Source organism: Pseudoliparis swirei, chromosome 6, assembly GCF_029220125.1.
Source record: "Pseudoliparis swirei isolate HS2019 ecotype Mariana Trench chromosome 6, NWPU_hadal_v1, whole genome shotgun sequence".
Lineage (NCBI taxonomy): Eukaryota > Metazoa > Chordata > Actinopteri > Perciformes > Liparidae > Pseudoliparis > Pseudoliparis swirei.
The window spans coordinates 13388039-13407376 of NC_079393.1; the positions used below are offsets into that span (position 1 = coordinate 13388039).

Genomic DNA, 19338 nt, shown 5'->3' on the forward strand with positions numbered 1-19338 from the left:
TATAGAAAGAAGAAATATATTTTGTTAATGGTTTTTTTGCATATATTCCTAAATAACAATATGTTATGTGTGATCTAAGAGCGTTGACAAAGAGTTTTTCATTTCTTCTTGACCTTAAATGAAGAAGCCACTGTTATATTCAGTAATATCACGAGATACAGGTGGTTTATATGGAGACGACTCGGGGCAGATTTCTGTATTTCATTGCTGTGTATGACAAAGAAGCCCGTACCCTCGTGGTAAACACTGTGATTATGCCGGTCTTTTCCATTGTGTTGCAGATGGAGAGCTGTATGCCGGTACAGTCAGTAATTTCCAAGGAAATGAACCCATCATTTATAAGAGTCTCAGCCAAGGAACCGCTCTAAAAACCGAAAACTCACTCAACTGGCTTCAAGGTAAAGTACTTTGGCTGGAATGAAATGCTTTTCATTAAATCTTCATGTTTAAAAAAATATTATATGTATTATTAGATATCTTATATTATATAAGACATATGACCTTCCAAAACTGTTTTATATGCTGTATGAGAATCTGTCAAGACTCCCTGTTTCAATTGAATTTTCTATTTAGTGTCAAACTGAATCGGGACATCTGTCCCTGGATGCCTGCATTTCATTGTAGGTTTAAAGTATTGTTCGCGTCGTCTCTCTTTCAGACCCGGCCTTTGTTGGCTCTGCGTACATACAGGAGAGCCTGCCCAAGGGCAACCTAGTGGGCGATGACGATAAGATTTACTTCTTCTTCAGTGAAGCAGGAAAGGAGTTTGATTTCTTTGACAACACCATTGTGTCCCGCATTGCTCGCGTGTGTAAGGTGAGTGATGGCTTGGAGGCACACAGTCCACGCGAAGGGGCCATTTTCCCCTTTAGCAAAGTATCCTGACACCCTCTGACATCACAACAGGGATCTATCAGAGCAGGGACACCGGGGTTTGTTTGTGTATTTGCATTTCATGTTTCTGTGTTCCGATACAGACATATATTTCGTCTTCTGAACGTTTCTTACAGCCTCAATATGATGGATTAAGTCTTTCTGGACAGGATCTCTTGTTACAGAATAACATTCCTCTTGCATGTTTCCCTCTGTTTGATTATTTCTCTCCAGACGCTCTCCTCCCTCAATTCTTATCGTGTTTCACCAAATATTTGTGTTCAAACAGGACTCAGAAGTAGCACACTGTAGCACCAGATCCATTCGCAGAATTGGATTATCACCTTCTGAAATACTTTAACCCAGGGCTTTTGAACTAAAATGCAGACCTCACAAAGTATTTAATAGCTTTTCGGGTCTTGTCAGTTATAAATATTATGAATACCACAAACTACTTCTCCAGATCAGCCTGGGCTTGTCTCTGTGAAAATAATCAGGTTAGCTGACAGTTTGACCTTAACATCAGAGACGTTGGTGTTGTTTGTATTTCAAACTTGTCCTGTGATATTATCTAAATTATCAACGAAGAATAGTTTTTGTTTTTTTATCACAACTTTTTTTTCTTAATATTTTATAGAAAGCGGAGTTTTATAAATATTGATTCATGGTTCATGTTGATGACACATCCTCTCACATATGGTTAAAATACTGTGTTAGATCAAAAGAACAACGCTTTAAAATAAGGTAAAACCTCAAGTTAGATGGTGTTTGTTATTATAAATACCATTTAGTGATTTATGTTCAAATAAATTGTTACTTTAGATCCGAGCCCCATGTTGCTCGTCCCTTATTTGACTTATTATGTTGGCAGCACTGTCCTTCTTTATTGTTTCTTCAAGAAGTTAGTGGAAAGGTTCCACTTCATAGAGCCACATTTAATTACTTGAAACAAACATGGTAAAGCATGTTCTCACTTGCTGTTTTTTCCAGAAAGAAGCCATAACTGCATGCCACGTTCATGCTTTCTGAATGGCCCTTTGAACAAGGGTTTCACAATGGATTCATGAATGCGATGCATTTGCTTCAATTATTCAGAAGTCAGTTTAAGCACAGAGTGGCTTTAAATTATAAAACTAGATTCAGCCAGAACCTGGCCAGACCAGAGCATATACTGTATGTTGCTCATTATCTGCCCGGGTTACTGCAATAAGTGCTTACTTCAGAAGCTCTGTATTGGTCATGTTTCATTTCCCCTCCGATCCAGCGCTGCTATTTCCTCTGATTAATGTGATACTAAAGTGGACTCGATTGAAGGTTCATGTTGTACGTGGTTTAGATCATTAAGTATTTCTTTTGGTCCTCTTTGGTTTCAACTTGTAAGATCTACGACTGAGAAAACTGGAATAATTGTTGCCATGAACTGAATGCAAACAGACAGTATGGTGCAGGAGATCGGCCTCCTTTTAAACGCCTGGTCTTTTTGCAGAAGTAGGCTCTAGGTATCTGTAGGCGAAGCCTCGGTAGCCATTTTTTGAGGCCCGCAACTCCCTGTGGATTATATCCAGTTCAAGACATATATCACACTGTAAAATATTCTCACATTGAGGTTCAAAGATGTAATTGCTCTCCAATTTGCACAGATATCCTGTTGTACACTCTGTGTAGTCAAATTAGTCAGCATGTCAAGGAGGTCCTGTGCTGCACATCCCTTTGAAGGCAAGTGCCAAAGGCGCCGAATCACAGCAGTAGTGTCAGTAAAGAAGGATTGCCGGGAAGGAAAGCCTCTTTTTCTTTTTCATTGAAAAGTGTTTCCCCCCCTGAAAGCCCTGAGTGGTTTTTTTTCTTCTTTTCCTCATATCTAAGCCAGTTGTGATGATGCATATTGTTTTCATGACCTGCTACCTTTGTGTATATCGGTCTTACGGGCACAATCGCTTTAGCTTATTATGATTTTTACAATATGAGGTTAACGTTTTTTTAAGTACGTCAATTCAAACAGCTTATATCTTTGGAAATAATTGTACATTTGCATGTTCTGGTATGTGAGGTATACCAGACACCATAGGATGCACATTATTATTCCATGCCAGTTACATGCTTGTCACATCCCATCACATCACACTGGAGTATCAGACCATAGAAGCATTGTCGATCTCCTGATACAGGTGTCCATCTTATATTCTTGCACCCTCTACTGGCCACATGTTAAACAGCTCTAAACCTTCTATATTGTTGCAGGGTGACATGGGAGGAGAGAGGGTTCTGCAGAAGAAATGGACGACCTTGCTGAAGGCTCAACTCTTGTGCTCTCTGCCTGATGATGGCTTCCCTTTCAACATAATACAAGACATGTTTGTGCTGACACCCAGCCCCGAAGACTGGAAGAACGCTGTGTTTTATGGAGTCTTCACGTCTCAGTGGTGAGGACCGACTGACTTTAAATACTTTGATTAATACATCACCAAACTAATGTGGTGATACCTTCAGATATGTTGTGCACATATGGCCCCATGCAAGGAAGTAAGATGTCTCTTTGTCTGAGTTAGGCTGTAAAAAGTTCTGATCGTAACCGAAGTGCAAATGCAGAAGAGAGGAGATACTTTTTGTCCATCTTCACTCCCATGGCAGTTAAACATGGCCGCAGTGTTTCTAAAATCAGTTGGTCTCTACATAGAGGTGTTTAGTTTTCTCAGTGTGATTATCAGAATGTAAAACATGATCAATCAGGGTTGTTGAGATGCTTGTTTGTGTCTTTTAAGGTATAAGGGTGCTTCAGGAAGCTCTGCAGTGTGTTCCTTCACTATGGACCAGGTGGAAAAGGCGTTCAATGGGCGGTACCGTGAGGTCAACAGAGAGACTCAACAGTGGTACACATACAACCATCCGGTCCCAGAGCCTCGGCCTGGTGTGGTGAGTACACGCCTGCTGCCCTCTACTGGAGAACCTGGAGACAAATACATGCCTGGACTCAGCAGTATGTCACGTCTGCTTTACGAGTTTCACACGTTCCTGTCTGCTCACCGGTCCTCAGTTTTGACTGATGAGCAAGGCTTAAGCTGATATCTGTCGAGCTCTCGTTGTGCCCCACCTCTCTTCCTAAACATCAAGATACTGTTGTTTTAATTTCCTGGCAGGCTTATCACAGTCGAAAAATCTGAGCAAAAGAAGCATTGAGATGCTGTACAGCTGCAGTGTGTGTTTGTAAATGACTCAACATGTTGCCTTCACAGTGTATCACAAATGCTGCCAGGGAACAGGGCATCTCCTCCTCGCTGCACATGCCGGACAAGGTGCTGAATTTTGTCAAAGACCACTTCCTGATGGACAGCGTGATCCGCAGCCAGCCTCTCCTGCTCAAGCAAAATGTTCGCTACACGCAGATCGCTGTCCATCGAGTCCAGGCAGCGAAAAAAGCCTATAATGTGATCTTCATTGGCACCGGTAAAAGACTCCCCACCCACAGTCACACAAACTATACTGTTGTTTATCATTGTTTATCATCTGTCAAAAATCACACAGAGTTTAATCTAATCTCAAATTATACTGTGTCTTCTAGATGATGGGAGACTCCATAAAGCCATCAATGTCAACAACAAGATGCACATCATTGAGGAGATGGTTCTCTTCCGTGATTCCCAACCAGTGCAACACATCGAGCTGGACACTGAAAAGGTAAAGTGAAGTGCTGAGAGAGAAAACAACCACCGCTTGTGTTGCAGAGCTTCCTCGTGGTGTGAAGTCATAACATGCTCAGTAAATGCATTTCTTGGCAGTTTGCAAATTCCCTGAACCATGAAGAGCGGCAGCCTAAAGCAGACCTCATGTTCAATGAGCGAATTACATGCAACTTTCTCTCAGGGGATCTGCAAACAGCTGGCGTTTTGACAGCTGGAGTAGTGACACTTCTTGAATCCTGGCATGTCTTTGATACTCAGATTTGTAAATGTGGGCAAAGAAATTCCTATTAAGCTGTTATTAAGAAAAGCCTAATGTGCCGTATTTAGATCAGGGACAGACAGGCGATTCTCGATTAAATTATTAATTTTGCGTCCTCTGCTTTGTCATCTTTCCTCCACAGGGTCAGCTTTATGTTTCCTCTTTCTCTGAACTGGCGGCGGTCCCAGTTGCTAACTGCACTAATTATCAGAGTTGTGGGGAGTGCATCCTATCGAGGGATCCTTACTGTGCTTGGAACGGGAGGCAGTGTGTGGATATCAGACAGGCTCCACCAAGCAGGTATGAATCCTACAGCTCCAGCTTTTGAGACAAACACGTCTATCATGTGTAAATATAAGATGATTTCTGAATGGATATATGTCTTTCAGTGCCTTGCAGCAGGATATAGATGAAGCTAACACATCAGCTATCTGCAACACACCAGTGCCAGGCCCACGGTTTGCTAAACCTCCACCTACACGTAAGTGAATTCCTCTCATAGTCCGATTTACAGAGCGGCAATCTGCTCTAATTACAAATGCGTTCATTTGTTTTGTTGAATTCTACACTAGATAAGGTGGAGAGCTTATTTCATGCCATTACTGACTGGATCTTTGTGACTGCTTTACCTTTCCACAGGAATGCCTTCATGCCAGGTGATCATTATCCCAGCCAACACGTTCAAAGTACTCCCTTGCAAGCTGCGCTCTAATTTGGCTGTAAGGAGTTGGGAGTTCAGTGAGAGTGCAGGTCACTTCCATTACCCCAGCCCAGAGGGGGGATTGGTAGTGGTAGCTCAAGCTGACAGGCAGGAAACCTACGAGTGCTGGTCAGTGGAGGAAGGCTTCAGACAGCTGCTGGCTAACTACTGTGTGAGGGGCGAGGCCAAGCGCGAGAGCACCACCCTGAGAGGCCGCTCACGTACGCCACAGGTCTCCCAAGAGGAGTTTATCATCCTGCCAGGAGAGGCCCGCTCACCGCAGATCAACACGAAGACCTACTGGAACGAACTGATTGTGGTGTGTTCCCTGCTGGCGTTTTCCCTGGTGGTCTTCTCTCTATTTGTGGTCTACAGGAACCACGACGACATGAAGTCCATGCTCAAGGAGGGCGAGTGTCCCAACATGCAGCAGAAGAAGCCCAGAATAGTGGGCAAACCGGCTGAGAACCTGCCGCTAAACGGCAACGCGGTCCCGGCGTCAGCGTCGGATCACAAGGGCTACCAGACCCTTAACGACAACTACATCTGCGGCACGCCCCCGCACGAGTGCTCATCGCCCGACAACAGCAAGAGCTTCTCAGAATCAGAGAAGAGGCCTCTGAACTTGAAAGAGAGTCATGTGGAGATTTCTCCCACTTGCCCACGGCCAAGAGTCCGACTGGGCTCCGAGATTAAAGACTCCATAGTGTGAGGGCCGCTTTGTGTTGTGTGGAGGGACTCATTTTAAACTGGAAGGAAGGAGTGCACTTGCTGAGAGAGACAATGAGGGGAAACTGAGGATCATTCGACTCCTCACGGAGAGACATTTCATGACACAGATTTTGCACTTTTTGTTCTGTTCCTGTGGTCCATGTTCATTTCATTTAAGTGTCCTCTCCCTCTTTTTCAAGTGCATTTGAAGCACACTGACGAAGTGCCAGTTTGCCTTCAGACTTTTGATGCTTTCACTACGGCTCACAGGAATGTAACAAGCGAAGAGGCGACGTCGCGACTAAAATTCAGTGATTTCATTTCATTGCCATTCAGTCCGTCCACATAATCTGCTGGTGATGCTTTGAAAGGCAGAGTGATATTCAAACATGTTCCCACTAATGACTCATAGTGTTTAATGTTTTATTTGCATTCTGTCACCTGGTAGGAGCCTATCCTTCGCTGAGGCTATGCACTATGTACTGTACTGTAGCAAGGTAAACACTCACACCAGAATATACATGAACAGTGGCAGACGGGAAAGAAAAAAATGTCCTGTCGTAGTTTTTTTAGATAGCCAGTGTGCATTCACAGGAGTATACTCATTATTTAGGCTTGAATATAACATGGCAACAGAGTAATAATTAAGAGTAGAAGAGTTGTTCTAAGAGACTGAAAAGGTTTATACAAATAAAATCAATTATTTATAAAGCAAACAAGTCACAGTGGAAGTCACAGTGGGAACATTGTAGTCACCTCAACCACCGCACACCAAAAACATAAATATATTTATAGTCAGAAATTAAGACATGTTGTACTATGTGTTTAAGTATTGGTATTATCTGTGGAAACAAATATTCCTTTGTGGAAGACTAACTTTCAACGGGGTTTCCTTTCACCAAATGTGATCACGGGAAAGATCTCGTTCCAGGTATTACCATGCTGTTCTTCATGATATATGCAGTCTATGCAAAGCAAATAATGTGAAGTGGCGTGAACACCGAGACAACGTCACCTCCAGAATGAGTTAACACAAAGGTGACGGCGCTGTTAATTACTTTAGGATCGCCTGGCACTGCAAACACACACCCACAAACACACACACACACACACACACACACACACAAACACACAGACTCATGCATTCATTACACTAACTCTAGGTATGCAAGAGATTTGAGCTATTTTGGTGTATTTTAGTGCAGAATATCGCCCACATTTTTCATATTCTTTAATTTTACAAATAACTATCACTATTCTCAAAGGGAAAATAATAATAATACATATTTAAATAATACACCTATTCATAATCTGCTTTAAATAACACATCTGTACAGCCTCAACCTTTCTTTACATATTAATTGAGTGTTAATGAATGGAAGAAAAATGGCTTCTGCTTGCTTAAATGGTTTAAAAGGCAACCATAAAAGCAATAATTTTCATTCTCATCCAATAATAAACATTAGAATTGTGCATTTTCTTGATTAGTCATTTAGCTTATACAGAACTAATGAATTATAAACCATATGACCCAACTAATTTGTGATTTAGATGTTGGAGTAACTTGAAAGCATTTTTCTACAATAGCAAAATTAGAATTTCACAAAAATGCAGAAAGGCGTTCTGCTTGACTCAGAATGCATACGATTTGCACAAGATGTTGAAACGCCTTAGTATGTTGCAGGTTATGGGTTTGATAACAAATCTGAAACGGATAATGCCTTCTGAAACAATAATCAAGAGATGTGCCTCTTGGAATGATGAACTAACCAGGTAGTAGTGCTGTAGAGTGGAATGCAACACTGTAGGTGTGACAGGCTGGCGATGTGCAGACACAAGAGAGGACACATTGAATATGTGTGATTTAATACGGTCATGCTTGTACAGTTTGTGCTCATGAGGTGTTTTTATTTTAATTTTATTTTTTGTCACGGTGGCTTCAACTTTAGTCGGGGACTCAATTTTATTCTAAAACTGTAGCACATGAATAACCACTGGCTGATTAAAAATATATTGAGTATTATGTTACATTTCTTGTAAATGGCACAGCAAAAATTACTCAAAGACTGGTCAACTATAACGATTCATGCTTAGACTGTTATTTAAAAACAAACACATGGCAGCTTTTGGTGAAGTGACTGTCGTCAGAACAATAGAAAATTGCAGAACAAATACAAAGTGGCAGTGACTTAGTATTAATGTGAAGGTACTGAACATGCTTTTATTGAATACAAGCCTAAACTATTAATGCCACAGTGAAAGTATCGTCTGCTATCTCTTAATTAACCACAATAGTCTGGCCTTTTATTTGTGACCGTAAGATCGCTCAGACTCTTGTCAACATGTAAGTAAAACTTTTTTTTTAGTGTAAAATTGTTTTGTAAATTCAGCTGCCAATGTAAAAATATTGTGAATTGTATTTTTTTGTATCATACATCACTACTGTTTGTTTTTTCTTTTTTGTATTGTATATAAAAAGCACTTTATTTTAATTTTTCAAATAAAGATCAAATGGATCATTATTTTTTATTTGAAAGTCCCATTATTATATGAAGTAAAACATTTCCCAACAAATCTGCCTACATGGCCACGCTGTCTTTTAAAGATGTTTAAAAGGTGTTACTGTTATTCTCCTGCTGATTTAAACATTTGGGTGGAGTTAGCAACAGTGTTTGGCCAGGGGAACAAAGAGGAGTGTCTCTGATAAAAACTCTCATGCGTCACACACCTTAAAGGTAAATAAAGGCGAGCAAGTGCGTTGCAGCTGCACTCGAGGATGTCATCTAACTCCTGATGAAGCCACAGAACTACAACGCAGGTTGCCGCCGCAGTAATCTGATATAATCCAGGTAGAAAGTGGCACATTGGATCCATTGATTCGGATGATACCCGCCTCCACTGAGATTCAGACCAATGAGTGGCTGAGAAAGATCCTCTGTGAGACTTTAACGGAGGCTTTTATTTTGTCTGGCACGCAGCCGAAGGCAGTTCCTCAGAGAAGCCCGGTTGAGTTTTAACTTGACATTTTATAAACTTTGAATGTGTTTTTAAGAATTCAAATATGGACCAACCCAGTCTTCGGAGACTATTTTCCGCCTGTGATGTGAACAAGTCGGGTAAAATAGAGTACGACGACTTCACTGTTGTGTGTCGCGAGCTCAACGTGTCGGGAGCCGAGATCAAAACTTTGTTCGACAAGTTCGACGCGCACCAGGACGGGTGCATCGACTACAGCATGTTTTCGTCCAGGTTTCAGGAGGTTTCGGAGACTCTGGACTTTGCGTCTTTCGGGGGGTCGTCCCGGAACCAAGGCGGCCCGTGGGAAGAGTTCCCAGGCAGGATAGATGCTGAGTCGGTCCTCTCTGAAAGGTAAACTCACGTCCGGCTCATGCGTAATCGATCGGACCATCTGTTGTGGAGGCTGCGCACAACAGCTGGTCTGGAACCTGCTGCTGCGACGGTTTCCTTATTTTGTTAACCAGCACAAAAAAACACACGGATTTGTTTCAATATTTTTGTAAACCTGTCGGATTGACTTTACTGGTGACTCATAAAGTCATACACATAAGATGCACGTCAATGTTTAATCTAATGACTGCAAGGTGCTGCTCTGAAGCAACGTTAGTCATGATATTTGTCTAACTTTATATGCAGACTTATCGACAATGGAAACAGCCAACGCCAGTTCAACATTAAAGCTCCCATGTGTTAGTCAACTACAGCAGTCTGTTATTATCATTCATACTTTCTCACAAGTTACAATATGAGAAACTAAATAAATTGAAATGACAAATCTTAATTCCAGGTCTTTTACTGGGCTTCAGTTGTTCATTTGCCCCAATCAACAGGTGTTCAAATGATGTGATACCATCAAGATAAACAATTGTGAGGAGGAGAAAAAACTACAGAAAAAAAGACTGTCTCTATTATCCAGAATTAACAGTTGTTGGAACTATCCTGTCATCAACCAGAGTTCAGATGGATCGATGTCGTTTGTATTGATCCTGTATGCAAGTGTATCAATGTCAAAGGTAGTTATGATAGTAAAGAGCTCTCAGTGGACATTTGGGAGAGACAGATTTGAAATAGTTCTCTAGTTGTTTTGGCAGATCTTACTACATTAGAAGTTTAGACTGAGCTCGTTATTTTTGTTGTTTTTGCTTATGTATTACTTTGTTTAACAGTTATCTCTGTAAAATGATTGAGTTTTGTTCGGCTGTTGCTGAGCCAAACGTTGTGATGGGATTTAAACACACTGCCTTGTATGTTTTTGATATAATGTTGTTCCTGTTTCAGTATATGTTTGGATATTTGGAATGTCTTAATCCTACATGTAGCTAAAATAGGTCTTATCACACTGCTTCTGTTTGTTTGATCTCATTTTAATCTTTTACTGGTAGTAGATGTTGCAGTATCTACATTAGCGTGGGTCAGAAATCTACTTTTATTTATTAGTGTTTCTTAAAAAACAATATGTACTTTGCATTTACAACTATTAACATTGATGACAAAGATGCATGTAATTCAAAATTCCATAAAAAAGTTATTTTTAAAGTCACAATATGTGATGTGTAATTATTGAAAACAAATTCCTAGTTTAATATATCAGCATATATTTAAAAAAATAATAATACTTTAATTTGCCAACAACTTTTTGTCATAAGTATCTTTCAAGAAAAGATATGTACAAATGTTCTTTAAAAAGTAACAGTATCGTAAAAAAGTCATAAATTCATAGTATAATTTGTCATGCAAATGTCATAAAAGTCAATGTATAATATTCGTGTTACAAACCAGCTGGTAAAGGGAAAAAAATTTAACCAGATGTGTTTGGTAAATACAGTTGTTCTGCTCTGAAACACAATGAAGAGGTCGAGCTGTCGCTGCATGTGTATCTTCAGTCCCCAGAGCGAACCCTTTGGATTGGAGTGCCGAACAAAGTACTGCTCCAATCAGGAGCCCTGCTCCATCAGCCAGGAAGGAGAAAAACAACATTGTAAAAATATCTCCAAAAAGACATGTCTTCATAGTAATGCTGTAAAAGGAAAAAAAGAGCAATATTGTACCAGATGTGTTAAGCTAAAATTAGGTTACTTATCAAGCTTAGACAATTAAAAAAAGGACTCTTTAACCTTCATGTTACCTTAGGGTCAATTTGACCCCATTCAATGTTTAACCCTCCTGTTATCTTTATATTTACTGACATATTTTACCCTTGGGGTCAATTTGACCCAAGCAATTAAAACCTCCAGACAATTATTAGAATTAATATTATTTTCCAAGTTTAAGTGTGAGGTACTTTATGTTTGTTTGTTGACTACCTAAATAGCCCTTTAAATATATTAAAAAGTTGATATTTCTTATATGTTTGACACAGTGAAAAACAGCCTGGGGTCAAATTGACCCGAAAGAACACCGACATTAAACATTGAATGGGGTCAAATTGACCCAAAGGTAATAGGAGGGTTAAGTAAGTGTAACCCTAACCCCAAAAAATACCTGTGCCTAGTTTCTGTTATCAAAAGAATATCTGTGATTGTTTAATTAGTCAGCAGCAGAGACTTTCAAGCTGGCCAGGCATTTGTTGATTCGGTCTCCAGAGCGCACCCTTTGAATTGAAGGACGAGGTCCTGCTTGAATCAGGATCCCGGGCTCGTCAGACAGGAAGTAGATGAGCCAGGCCTCAGCAGGGGGAGCCATTCAGGGGAACAAATATATTATACTAAACATTCAATAGAGACACTACAAGGAGGATTAAATGCATGGAGCGTGCGGTGGCATGTCACGCCATATAGACATAGTATAGTATGTTTTTAAAAACTGTCCTGAAAAATTAAAACATTGTATAGTACCTCATAACACAGGTAATGTCATGAGATGTTCATAAAACTGTCATCTTCTTTTTCATTCGGAATCTCACACCATTAACATCGATTCAGGTTGCATATTTGATTCCAGAAAGATAGATTTTGGGTACGATGCTGAGAGAATTTCACTGATTGGCTCATTGCTGTAAGTAACTATGTGTTCTCCTCCCACAGTCTCAGGGAGCAGCTGGCTGATCTTTACCAACAAATTCATTCTTCTGAAAACACAAATCTGCTGCCGCAGTATGAGGAAATAATCCACTCTCTGATCAGTCAAAGCCAGGACAACCGACTGGAGTGTGAACAGCTGGAGACCAGCATAAAGCGGTGAGGGTCACTGTCAGCCTTTTGACTCTGTAAGGTCAGAACAAATGACCTGTAAAATAGAAAGAAACAGAATGATCATGCAATAAAGGCTCATTATTTAAACAATAAACCACATCACACAGGTGTTGATGATGAGATACACTCACCGTATGTGAGCGGCGACATTCAGTATTGTCATTTAAAAGAGAATGTTTAAAATTAAAGTTGTTGGACGGATAGGTTCTAGTTTGTTGTGACTTTATTAAATACTAATAACTGTCCTCGGTGCAATTTCATTTGACTAGAGCAGAACTGCTGCCCTCTTCTGGCTAAAGACCATAGAAACGGTGGAAAGATCCTGTCACTTGATTCCCTCTTCACTGTCTACAGGATTAACTGTTTGATTTAAAGCTGCATTCATTGGTTTTACTCCATTAGACTAGAGGACAGAAACACATCAAAACAAGCAGGCTGGTACACAACTGACATTATTGCCTTATAGTTGACATGTTGGCAAACAATTTTCATGTCAGGTTTTGGGCCACCAGACAAACATAAATCCAATGTTCACTCTCCTTTTCATCTCTGTTTTGGTCTCCACCGACTAGTGGAAACAAAGCGTCTTCAGTTACACACTCGTCAACCGTTTTACCAGATAATCTTTGACCTGTCGGCTGTTTGTTTTGAAGAAACGAGTGGGTTTATCAACGTTTTTCTTTTGTCATGGAGATTGAGGAAATCCAAAATTAAAACAGGCACATTATTTTAATCATCCTGTGATTTGCAACTATGAACAATCTTATGAGTTATTTGTCATTTGGTCCTTCTGCTGTTGCTGTGAATTAGTATACCACCTGTCAGCTGACTAATTGTATGAACAAAATAATGTATGAACATTATTCAAGAATATTGTTCTGATGTCACGCGTAGCAGAGAAAGGAATACTATGATTTTAATCAGTGATGACTGATATTCAAGATGAACAATGATTGTATATAATATAGGTTTTATCATTTAAGTCTTTTAATAATTACAGTAAATCTGTGAAGTGACCCTTCACATAGTACCTTGAACCGACTATTGAATTTCATTCCTCGTCATAGGTATACACCCTTAGTCTCAGCTGTTTTTGTTAAACTTTCTGTGGTTCAGTAACTACACATCATGAGAAAGGTAGTTCCTTCTTCAAGGAAGTAGGAAGAAATACATCTGCTGCTCTGCTTTGTTATTTTAGTCCTTTTCAAACTGGATATACAGCCAGCGATTGTACCTATAGTTTCATTGTTAAAATTACCAGACCTTTTAAATATTGCCTTAACACTTACACCAAACTAAATAGATCAAGTTATTATATTATTGAGAAATTTCAGACAACATTGAGCTCACCTGTGTGGAGCCTGTTCCTCCCTCGACTCTGGTTGGTTCATGTGTAGCGTGACGAGAGCAGAGCAGTGGCGACCGCAGCGCGTTTGAAGTCAAATCCGTCAGGTAGAACTGACACATGGACTGTAGGTGAAGGGAGTCTCTATCTTATTCCTGCTGAATTCATCTCTTGGCCTGTTGTTGGAGAATCTGCTTTACTTCAGCAGCAGAGAGCCTGGCAGCACAAACTTGAACATACGTTTCTGTTCAAACAGAACTGAGGAGATGAACAACAGTCAGCTGACAGAACTGGAGGACGATATACAGCAGCAGCTTGTCAAAACCGAGGAGAGGGTGAGAGACGAGGTAAGTCTGATACGTGCACTGTAGTGGCCGATTGCTCCTGTGATTTACTCTCATATTTATAGAACGGGAAATATACCAAACCAAATGAAGGGACTGCTGCAAAAGCATCCACATTTTTAACAGTACACTGAGAAATGGAGGGGAGAAAAAAAAGTGTTCAAAGTAAAAATTCCACCTCACTGGTTCTGCATGTTCGTGGTGCAGCACAGAGCAGCGGGTTACATGTCTGCTCACAAAGAGCCTCTGTAGAGGCAGATGAAAGCCCCTCTTCAAGGCCTGAGCCGGTCGGCACCTCTCACTTCTTTGGTTTCATGTTTGTAGGTGCGTAAAAAAATGGAAGACGTTATGGGGGCCATGCAGAGGAAGCACAAGAACGAGGTCACAGACTTACATGCAACTGTGGACAGACTGTTGAGGGTAGGTCTTTCCACACATGCATTTTCTTTGTTCTTCCAGACTAAACCGATTGTATGAAGATGATTTTGTGTTCTTGCATCATGAAAAAGAGAGAGGAAAGCTACTGTCACTGAAAAGTAACTCTCAGCTCCGGCTTCATTTTATATGCACTTTACAAATGGAAAATTGTTTTCCAAAGGTGTCACCTTTCAAAGAGCACCTTTAAATAACTGGTATCTAATGTCCAGCCAATATGAGAGAGGGAGTCATATTAAGGAATTGTGGATGCTGCTTAAATGCAATTGGTGTAAGGACAAGCATAGAGGGTCATGTTTAATAAGATGCTGAATGTAAACAACTTGTGGAATGCTGTTGGTAGCTTGCTAGCCCTGCTAGCTGCTATAGTTTATGCTTACAATCCAGCTTCATGTCATTTTTTGTCATGACTGCTTTTCCACCCCAGCACAAAGCAAAATCTGAGGGGGGGCTAGGGGCTGTATTTGAGGTTTTAGGTTCAACACTTGAACCACTTCAAAACCTCGTAAAATGATACAAATATTAAACTGGAATACCGTTCGCTCAAACATAGACATACAAACACACACATCTTGTAAACCCGCGTAGACACAATTTCTTAAGCTATTGATTGTGTGGCGGTAGTATTCTATTCACGACTGAGATTAAGCAAACCTTCGCATTGTCTCTACATTATAGAGTACATAAAACCAGGTAAACACAATAACTGTGGGATGCATAATTAGAAGATGATAACATTGGCTTATTAACACAACATGCTTGTTGAAAATGTCTATTCTCAAGAGCCAAAAGGACACTGACTACAATGAGATGAAGGAGGAGGTGGACCAACTGAACAGACAGCTCGGTGATCTCTCTCAGGTACTTCATCTATCAGCTGTCGCACCGAGTCACATGTATGATGTGTAGAATCATTCCAGTTAGTCACCGAATCTCCTCACAGGAAAATGAGGACCTGCGGACTTCTCTGCTGCAAGCCCAGACGGACATCGCTGTCCTGCACTCCGAGCTGGACAAGCTGAAGAACATGTACGCCGACCAGAAAGCTCAACATAAAAGGTGAGGCAGTGTCTTTAAGCTCAGCTCATGTCTGTTGGCGCAAGATAGGATCCGGCTTCCGGTACGACATCAGCGGTACATGTGGCTTGTATTTCTTTACAGAGAAACGGATGAATTGAAGAGGATGGTTATGGAATACCAGTCGTATTCCAATCAGATTCAGATTCTCCAGTAAGTGTTTCACTTGATAAAGCTGTCCAATGTGGACATTTAGTTAGTGATTTATATTGCTGGGATTAAACATGTGTGTGGGGCTCATTAAAAATATAAATACACCTAAATAGGTACACCAGCAAATAGTCTTGAAGTGTCCCTTGTTTAGGACTTATAGGTGGAATATAAACACATAATAAATGGTTTATAACACACTATAAGGAGCTGTAACCGAGATAATGATATTGAACTCTTGTGGGCATCTATGTACGGATGCTTTTGTATAAACAAATAATGAATGAAAATTATTTAATAATATAAAATGTGTACATTAATGAACATTAATGTACACAGAGTGCATGAGGTGCATAGTATACTAATTTGGCTTGTGAATACTTGTGTTGTCTTTTTTTTGGTGTAAATGTTTTCTTGCTCTGCGTTGTCCAGTCTGTAAAATACCATCCAGGTTATATACAAACTTCACTCCCTGCATGGTCTTTCCAACATGTTTACCAAACAACACTCAGTTCTGTATTTCCTTGAACACATCATTAGGGAAACAAACAAAAAGCTGTACGACAGTAACGACGGGCTGCGCTCTGCGTTGGCCAGTGAAGCGGTTGCAGCTAAAAGGAGGGTGAGTCCTTTGTTTGCTGATGACATATTTGCTCATACCTACTGGATCTACATCAAATAGAAACTCGCAGTAAATTGCTTTTCCTAGTGAAAAAAGTTTCCTCCCTGACTTTCCTAATCTGCTCAACAGTTGCCTCCCCAAAATGAAATCCCGGCCCGGAGGATGAAGCCCCTCCGACAGAGCACACTCAACCACGGCAGGTACATAACTTATTTGTTTACACACTTCTGTGAATCAGTTGATCTCTCTTTGAATGACATTGTCGCAGCTAAAGCAAGTGTGTCGGTGCTTGCAGCTCGGAGCGGGATCCCGGCAAAAGCACCTACTCTCACGTGGCCAACTGGGCTGATAAGTACCTGGACAGCGGCGTCTCGCTGCCGATGGACACGGCCGAGAGCTCGGGCAGCGACTACGACAGCGACGATTGCAGAGGCTCGCTGGAAATGGTGCACCACAGTTACTCGTGTGTCCCGTCGGATGTGGAGGTCAGAACGCGTGTCAGGTCTAGATAGCGGGCCGCGTTGATGCCAATATGCTGTTGAGAGCCTTGATGACTTTAAATGAGTATGTACTCTGTCTGTGACAGATATCGGAAATGAAATCTGAAGCTGCGGTGTCGATGGCTCCCAGCGAGACGAGCTCGATTGCATCATCTCTACGAAGACGTTTGTCTGCATTTTCCGCAAAGGTACAGTACAATGGCTTTTTAATGCTCCGTGAAGTATGGAGCTTTGAAATTAGCTCAAAGCTATAATCTGGCATATTTACACTGAAAGCATAACCTGTCTAAAGTGTTCATTAATGTGCATTGTCCCTCTTCAAATAAAACGATTAACTAACTAACTAGATCATGTGATAGCCGTATAAAGACTGACGGGTGTGATGGAAAGCTCCGGTAGAACAATAAACTGGAGCGATGGGTTTTCGACAAACTACATAGTTTAAGAGTAATCATACACCGTCAACGAAATACATTTTGTTTGTTTTCTTTATAACAAACTGAAGATTTTTCACAAAAAATAGTTTGGCATGTGTGTTTTGTTGCATTTCCAAAGACATTAGAAGCCAACATGGAAGGACCCGAGGAACCTGCTCCAATGTACCGTCTGGTTTTAGCCGGAGACGCAGGAGCTGGAAAGTCCAGCTTCCTGCTGAGGCTGACGCTCAATGAGTTCAAGGGAGACATTCAGACTACGCTGGGTAAGTGCCACAGAAAACACATCGCATTTCATCAAACACGGACACATTCTTGAGCTCAGACGTCTAAATCAGCTTTTTGGATCAGGAGTGGATTTCCAAACGAAGAGGATGCTTGTGGATGGACAGAAGACAAGCCTGCAGATATGGGACACGGCCGGGCAGGAGAGGTAGTGCACCAACTTTGTTTATCAAGGAAGTAGCAACATGAAAACCATGGTGTTTTCAATTAAAATGTGTGACATGTTCCTTTGATAATGACTGAAGAAAAGAAAATTCACTATATATATGTATTTTTTACACTAGGTTTCGTAGCATCGCCAGGTCTTATTTCCGTAAAGCACACGGAGTCCTGCTTCTCTACGATGTCACTTCAGAAAGCAGCTTCCTTAACGTCAGAGCATGGGTGGATCAGATTCAGGTAATCGTGGAAATGCTGATTGATAAATGTTCTCAAAAGAAAATACCGCACCTAAAAACAGTAACAATGTTGTTTTTGTCTTAATCCAGGATTCAACGGAGGATAAAATCCCCATGTGTGTTATTGGAAACAAGGTGGACCTGCGAGAGCAGCTTCCAGAAGGGAGCTGTGTGAGCAGCTTGCACGGAGAGAAGTTGGCCAAGGTGTGTAACCTCTCATTCCACCCAATAGAAACGTGTTTATACAGACACCCGGCCTCCCAGGTGTCTAAATAAACTGACTTCAGTCAGGTATGTCGATGCTTTGCCCCGCAGGCATACGGCGCCTTGTTCTGCGAAACGAGTGCCAAGGAGGGAACCAACGTTGTGGAGACTGTTCTTCATCTAGCGAGGTAGGAGGCCACAGAGAGTTTGAGGTGTCCTTCACAAACCATGGCAACACTTAGACTTGTTTTCCATTCCCGCAGAGAAGTGAAGAAAAATGTCAAACTGAGACGGGAGTCAGGTTCTGAGGTCAAACTGAGTCAGTCCAACCCAAAGAAGACTCTTAACGCCTGCTGTGGACGGTAGATGGTTGTAATCAGTAGACATGACGGGCAATGAAGGACACCAAGTGATTTCTATTGTGACAAAGACCTCACTTCTCACATAATCATGGGAATATTTAACTCTCACGGCATTAATATATTTTCATAAATGTTAATTATCTGATCAAAATGAAGATTTTCTGTTGCACATTTCACAAGATATATGTACATTATGTAATCATGCTTACCTTTCTTAGATTTTGTATTCATTCGGTAGTCATTTTATGAAGTAAATAAATAAGGATGTTGTTATTAAGACTAAAGGATGGATTTTGTCAGCCAGAAAACAATTATTTTTAAATTAATGTTTCCCATTGAGACCAAACTTGGTTCTTAAAAAAATCAAGTACAACTTTTTTTAAAACTTTTTTATTAAGCATCAGTATAATTTAATATTACATCACAGTTTCAAAGCCTTCAATTATTGGAGCACTGATCAAATATATAATTGTAATGTTGAAATTGTTATTCGCTAAAACTACTGTTTGCAGTTTGTTTACGTTCTTTACGTAACCAAACTTCTTTTGGTTCTAGGAACCTTTTTAAAAACATTTTTCTATCCCTTTAACCAAATAAAATACAACTGGAAAGATGAGATCTCTGCTGGTATTTACTTGATGCTGTACTATCCTAATTTTCAAAAAATACTGTACACCTTTTCGGTGAAACTTTTTTTCTACCATAAATGCAACTTCAGGCTGCTGTGTTGCATACCTTCTCATGTCTTCACAG

General features: G+C 40.6%; 2 protein-coding genes and 1 long non-coding RNA gene across 3 annotated transcripts in view; 2 read left to right on the plus strand and 1 right to left on the minus strand.

Annotated features, from left to right (window-relative positions):
• sema4ba (sema domain, immunoglobulin domain (Ig), transmembrane domain (TM) and short cytoplasmic domain, (semaphorin) 4Ba) overlaps positions 1 to 8742 on the plus strand; it is a 20408-nt gene extending 11666 nt beyond the window's left edge. The window contains exons 6-14 of the mRNA XM_056415736.1: positions 282 to 398; positions 659 to 816; positions 3112 to 3293; positions 3633 to 3783; positions 4104 to 4314; positions 4430 to 4545; positions 4952 to 5109; positions 5199 to 5290; positions 5449 to 8742. Of these exons, the coding sequence (XP_056271711.1) occupies positions 282 to 398; positions 659 to 816; positions 3112 to 3293; positions 3633 to 3783; positions 4104 to 4314; positions 4430 to 4545; positions 4952 to 5109; positions 5199 to 5290; positions 5449 to 6221 (1958 nt within the window). The 3' untranslated portion in view covers positions 6222 to 8742. The remainder of the gene's footprint in view (positions 1 to 281; positions 399 to 658; positions 817 to 3111; positions 3294 to 3632; positions 3784 to 4103; positions 4315 to 4429; positions 4546 to 4951; positions 5110 to 5198; positions 5291 to 5448) is intronic.
• Positions 1 to 9373, minus strand: part of LOC130194689 (uncharacterized) — a 24070-nt gene extending 14697 nt beyond the window's left edge. The window contains exon 1 of the long non-coding RNA XR_008831939.1: positions 9292 to 9373. This is a non-coding gene — a long non-coding RNA (uncharacterized LOC130194689). The remainder of the gene's footprint in view (positions 1 to 9291) is intronic.
• zgc:162879 (ras and EF-hand domain-containing protein) lies at positions 9030 to 19201 on the plus strand. The gene is made up of 17 exons (XM_056415737.1): positions 9030 to 9589; positions 12262 to 12414; positions 14031 to 14121; positions 14443 to 14538; positions 15337 to 15414; positions 15497 to 15612; positions 15715 to 15783; positions 16321 to 16402; positions 16532 to 16602; positions 16698 to 16887; positions 16989 to 17090; positions 17458 to 17602; positions 17688 to 17769; positions 17906 to 18020; positions 18110 to 18223; positions 18335 to 18411; positions 18487 to 19201. The coding sequence occupies exons 1-17, from the start codon at positions 9282 to 9284 to the stop codon at positions 18587 to 18589; spliced, it is 1992 nt and encodes a 663-aa protein (XP_056271712.1). The 5' UTR covers positions 9030 to 9281; the 3' UTR covers positions 18590 to 19201.
• The last annotated feature ends 137 nt before the right edge of the window (positions 19202 to 19338 follow it).

What these genes read in the sequence shown, in the direction of transcription:
- zgc:162879 (XM_056415737.1), top strand. Translation starts at nt 9,282, where the DNA reads ATGGACCAACCCAGTCTTCGGAGACTATTTTCCGCCTGTGATGTGAAC. An exon ending in CTGTGGACAGACTGTTGAGG is followed by an intron (nt 14,539 to 15,336) that starts GTAGGTCTTTCC and finishes TCTATTCTCAAG; the next exon opens with AGCCAAAAGGACACTGACTA. An exon ending in CAGAAAGCTCAACATAAAAG is followed by an intron (nt 15,613 to 15,714) that starts GTGAGGCAGTGT and finishes ATTTCTTTACAG; the next exon opens with AGAAACGGATGAATTGAAGA.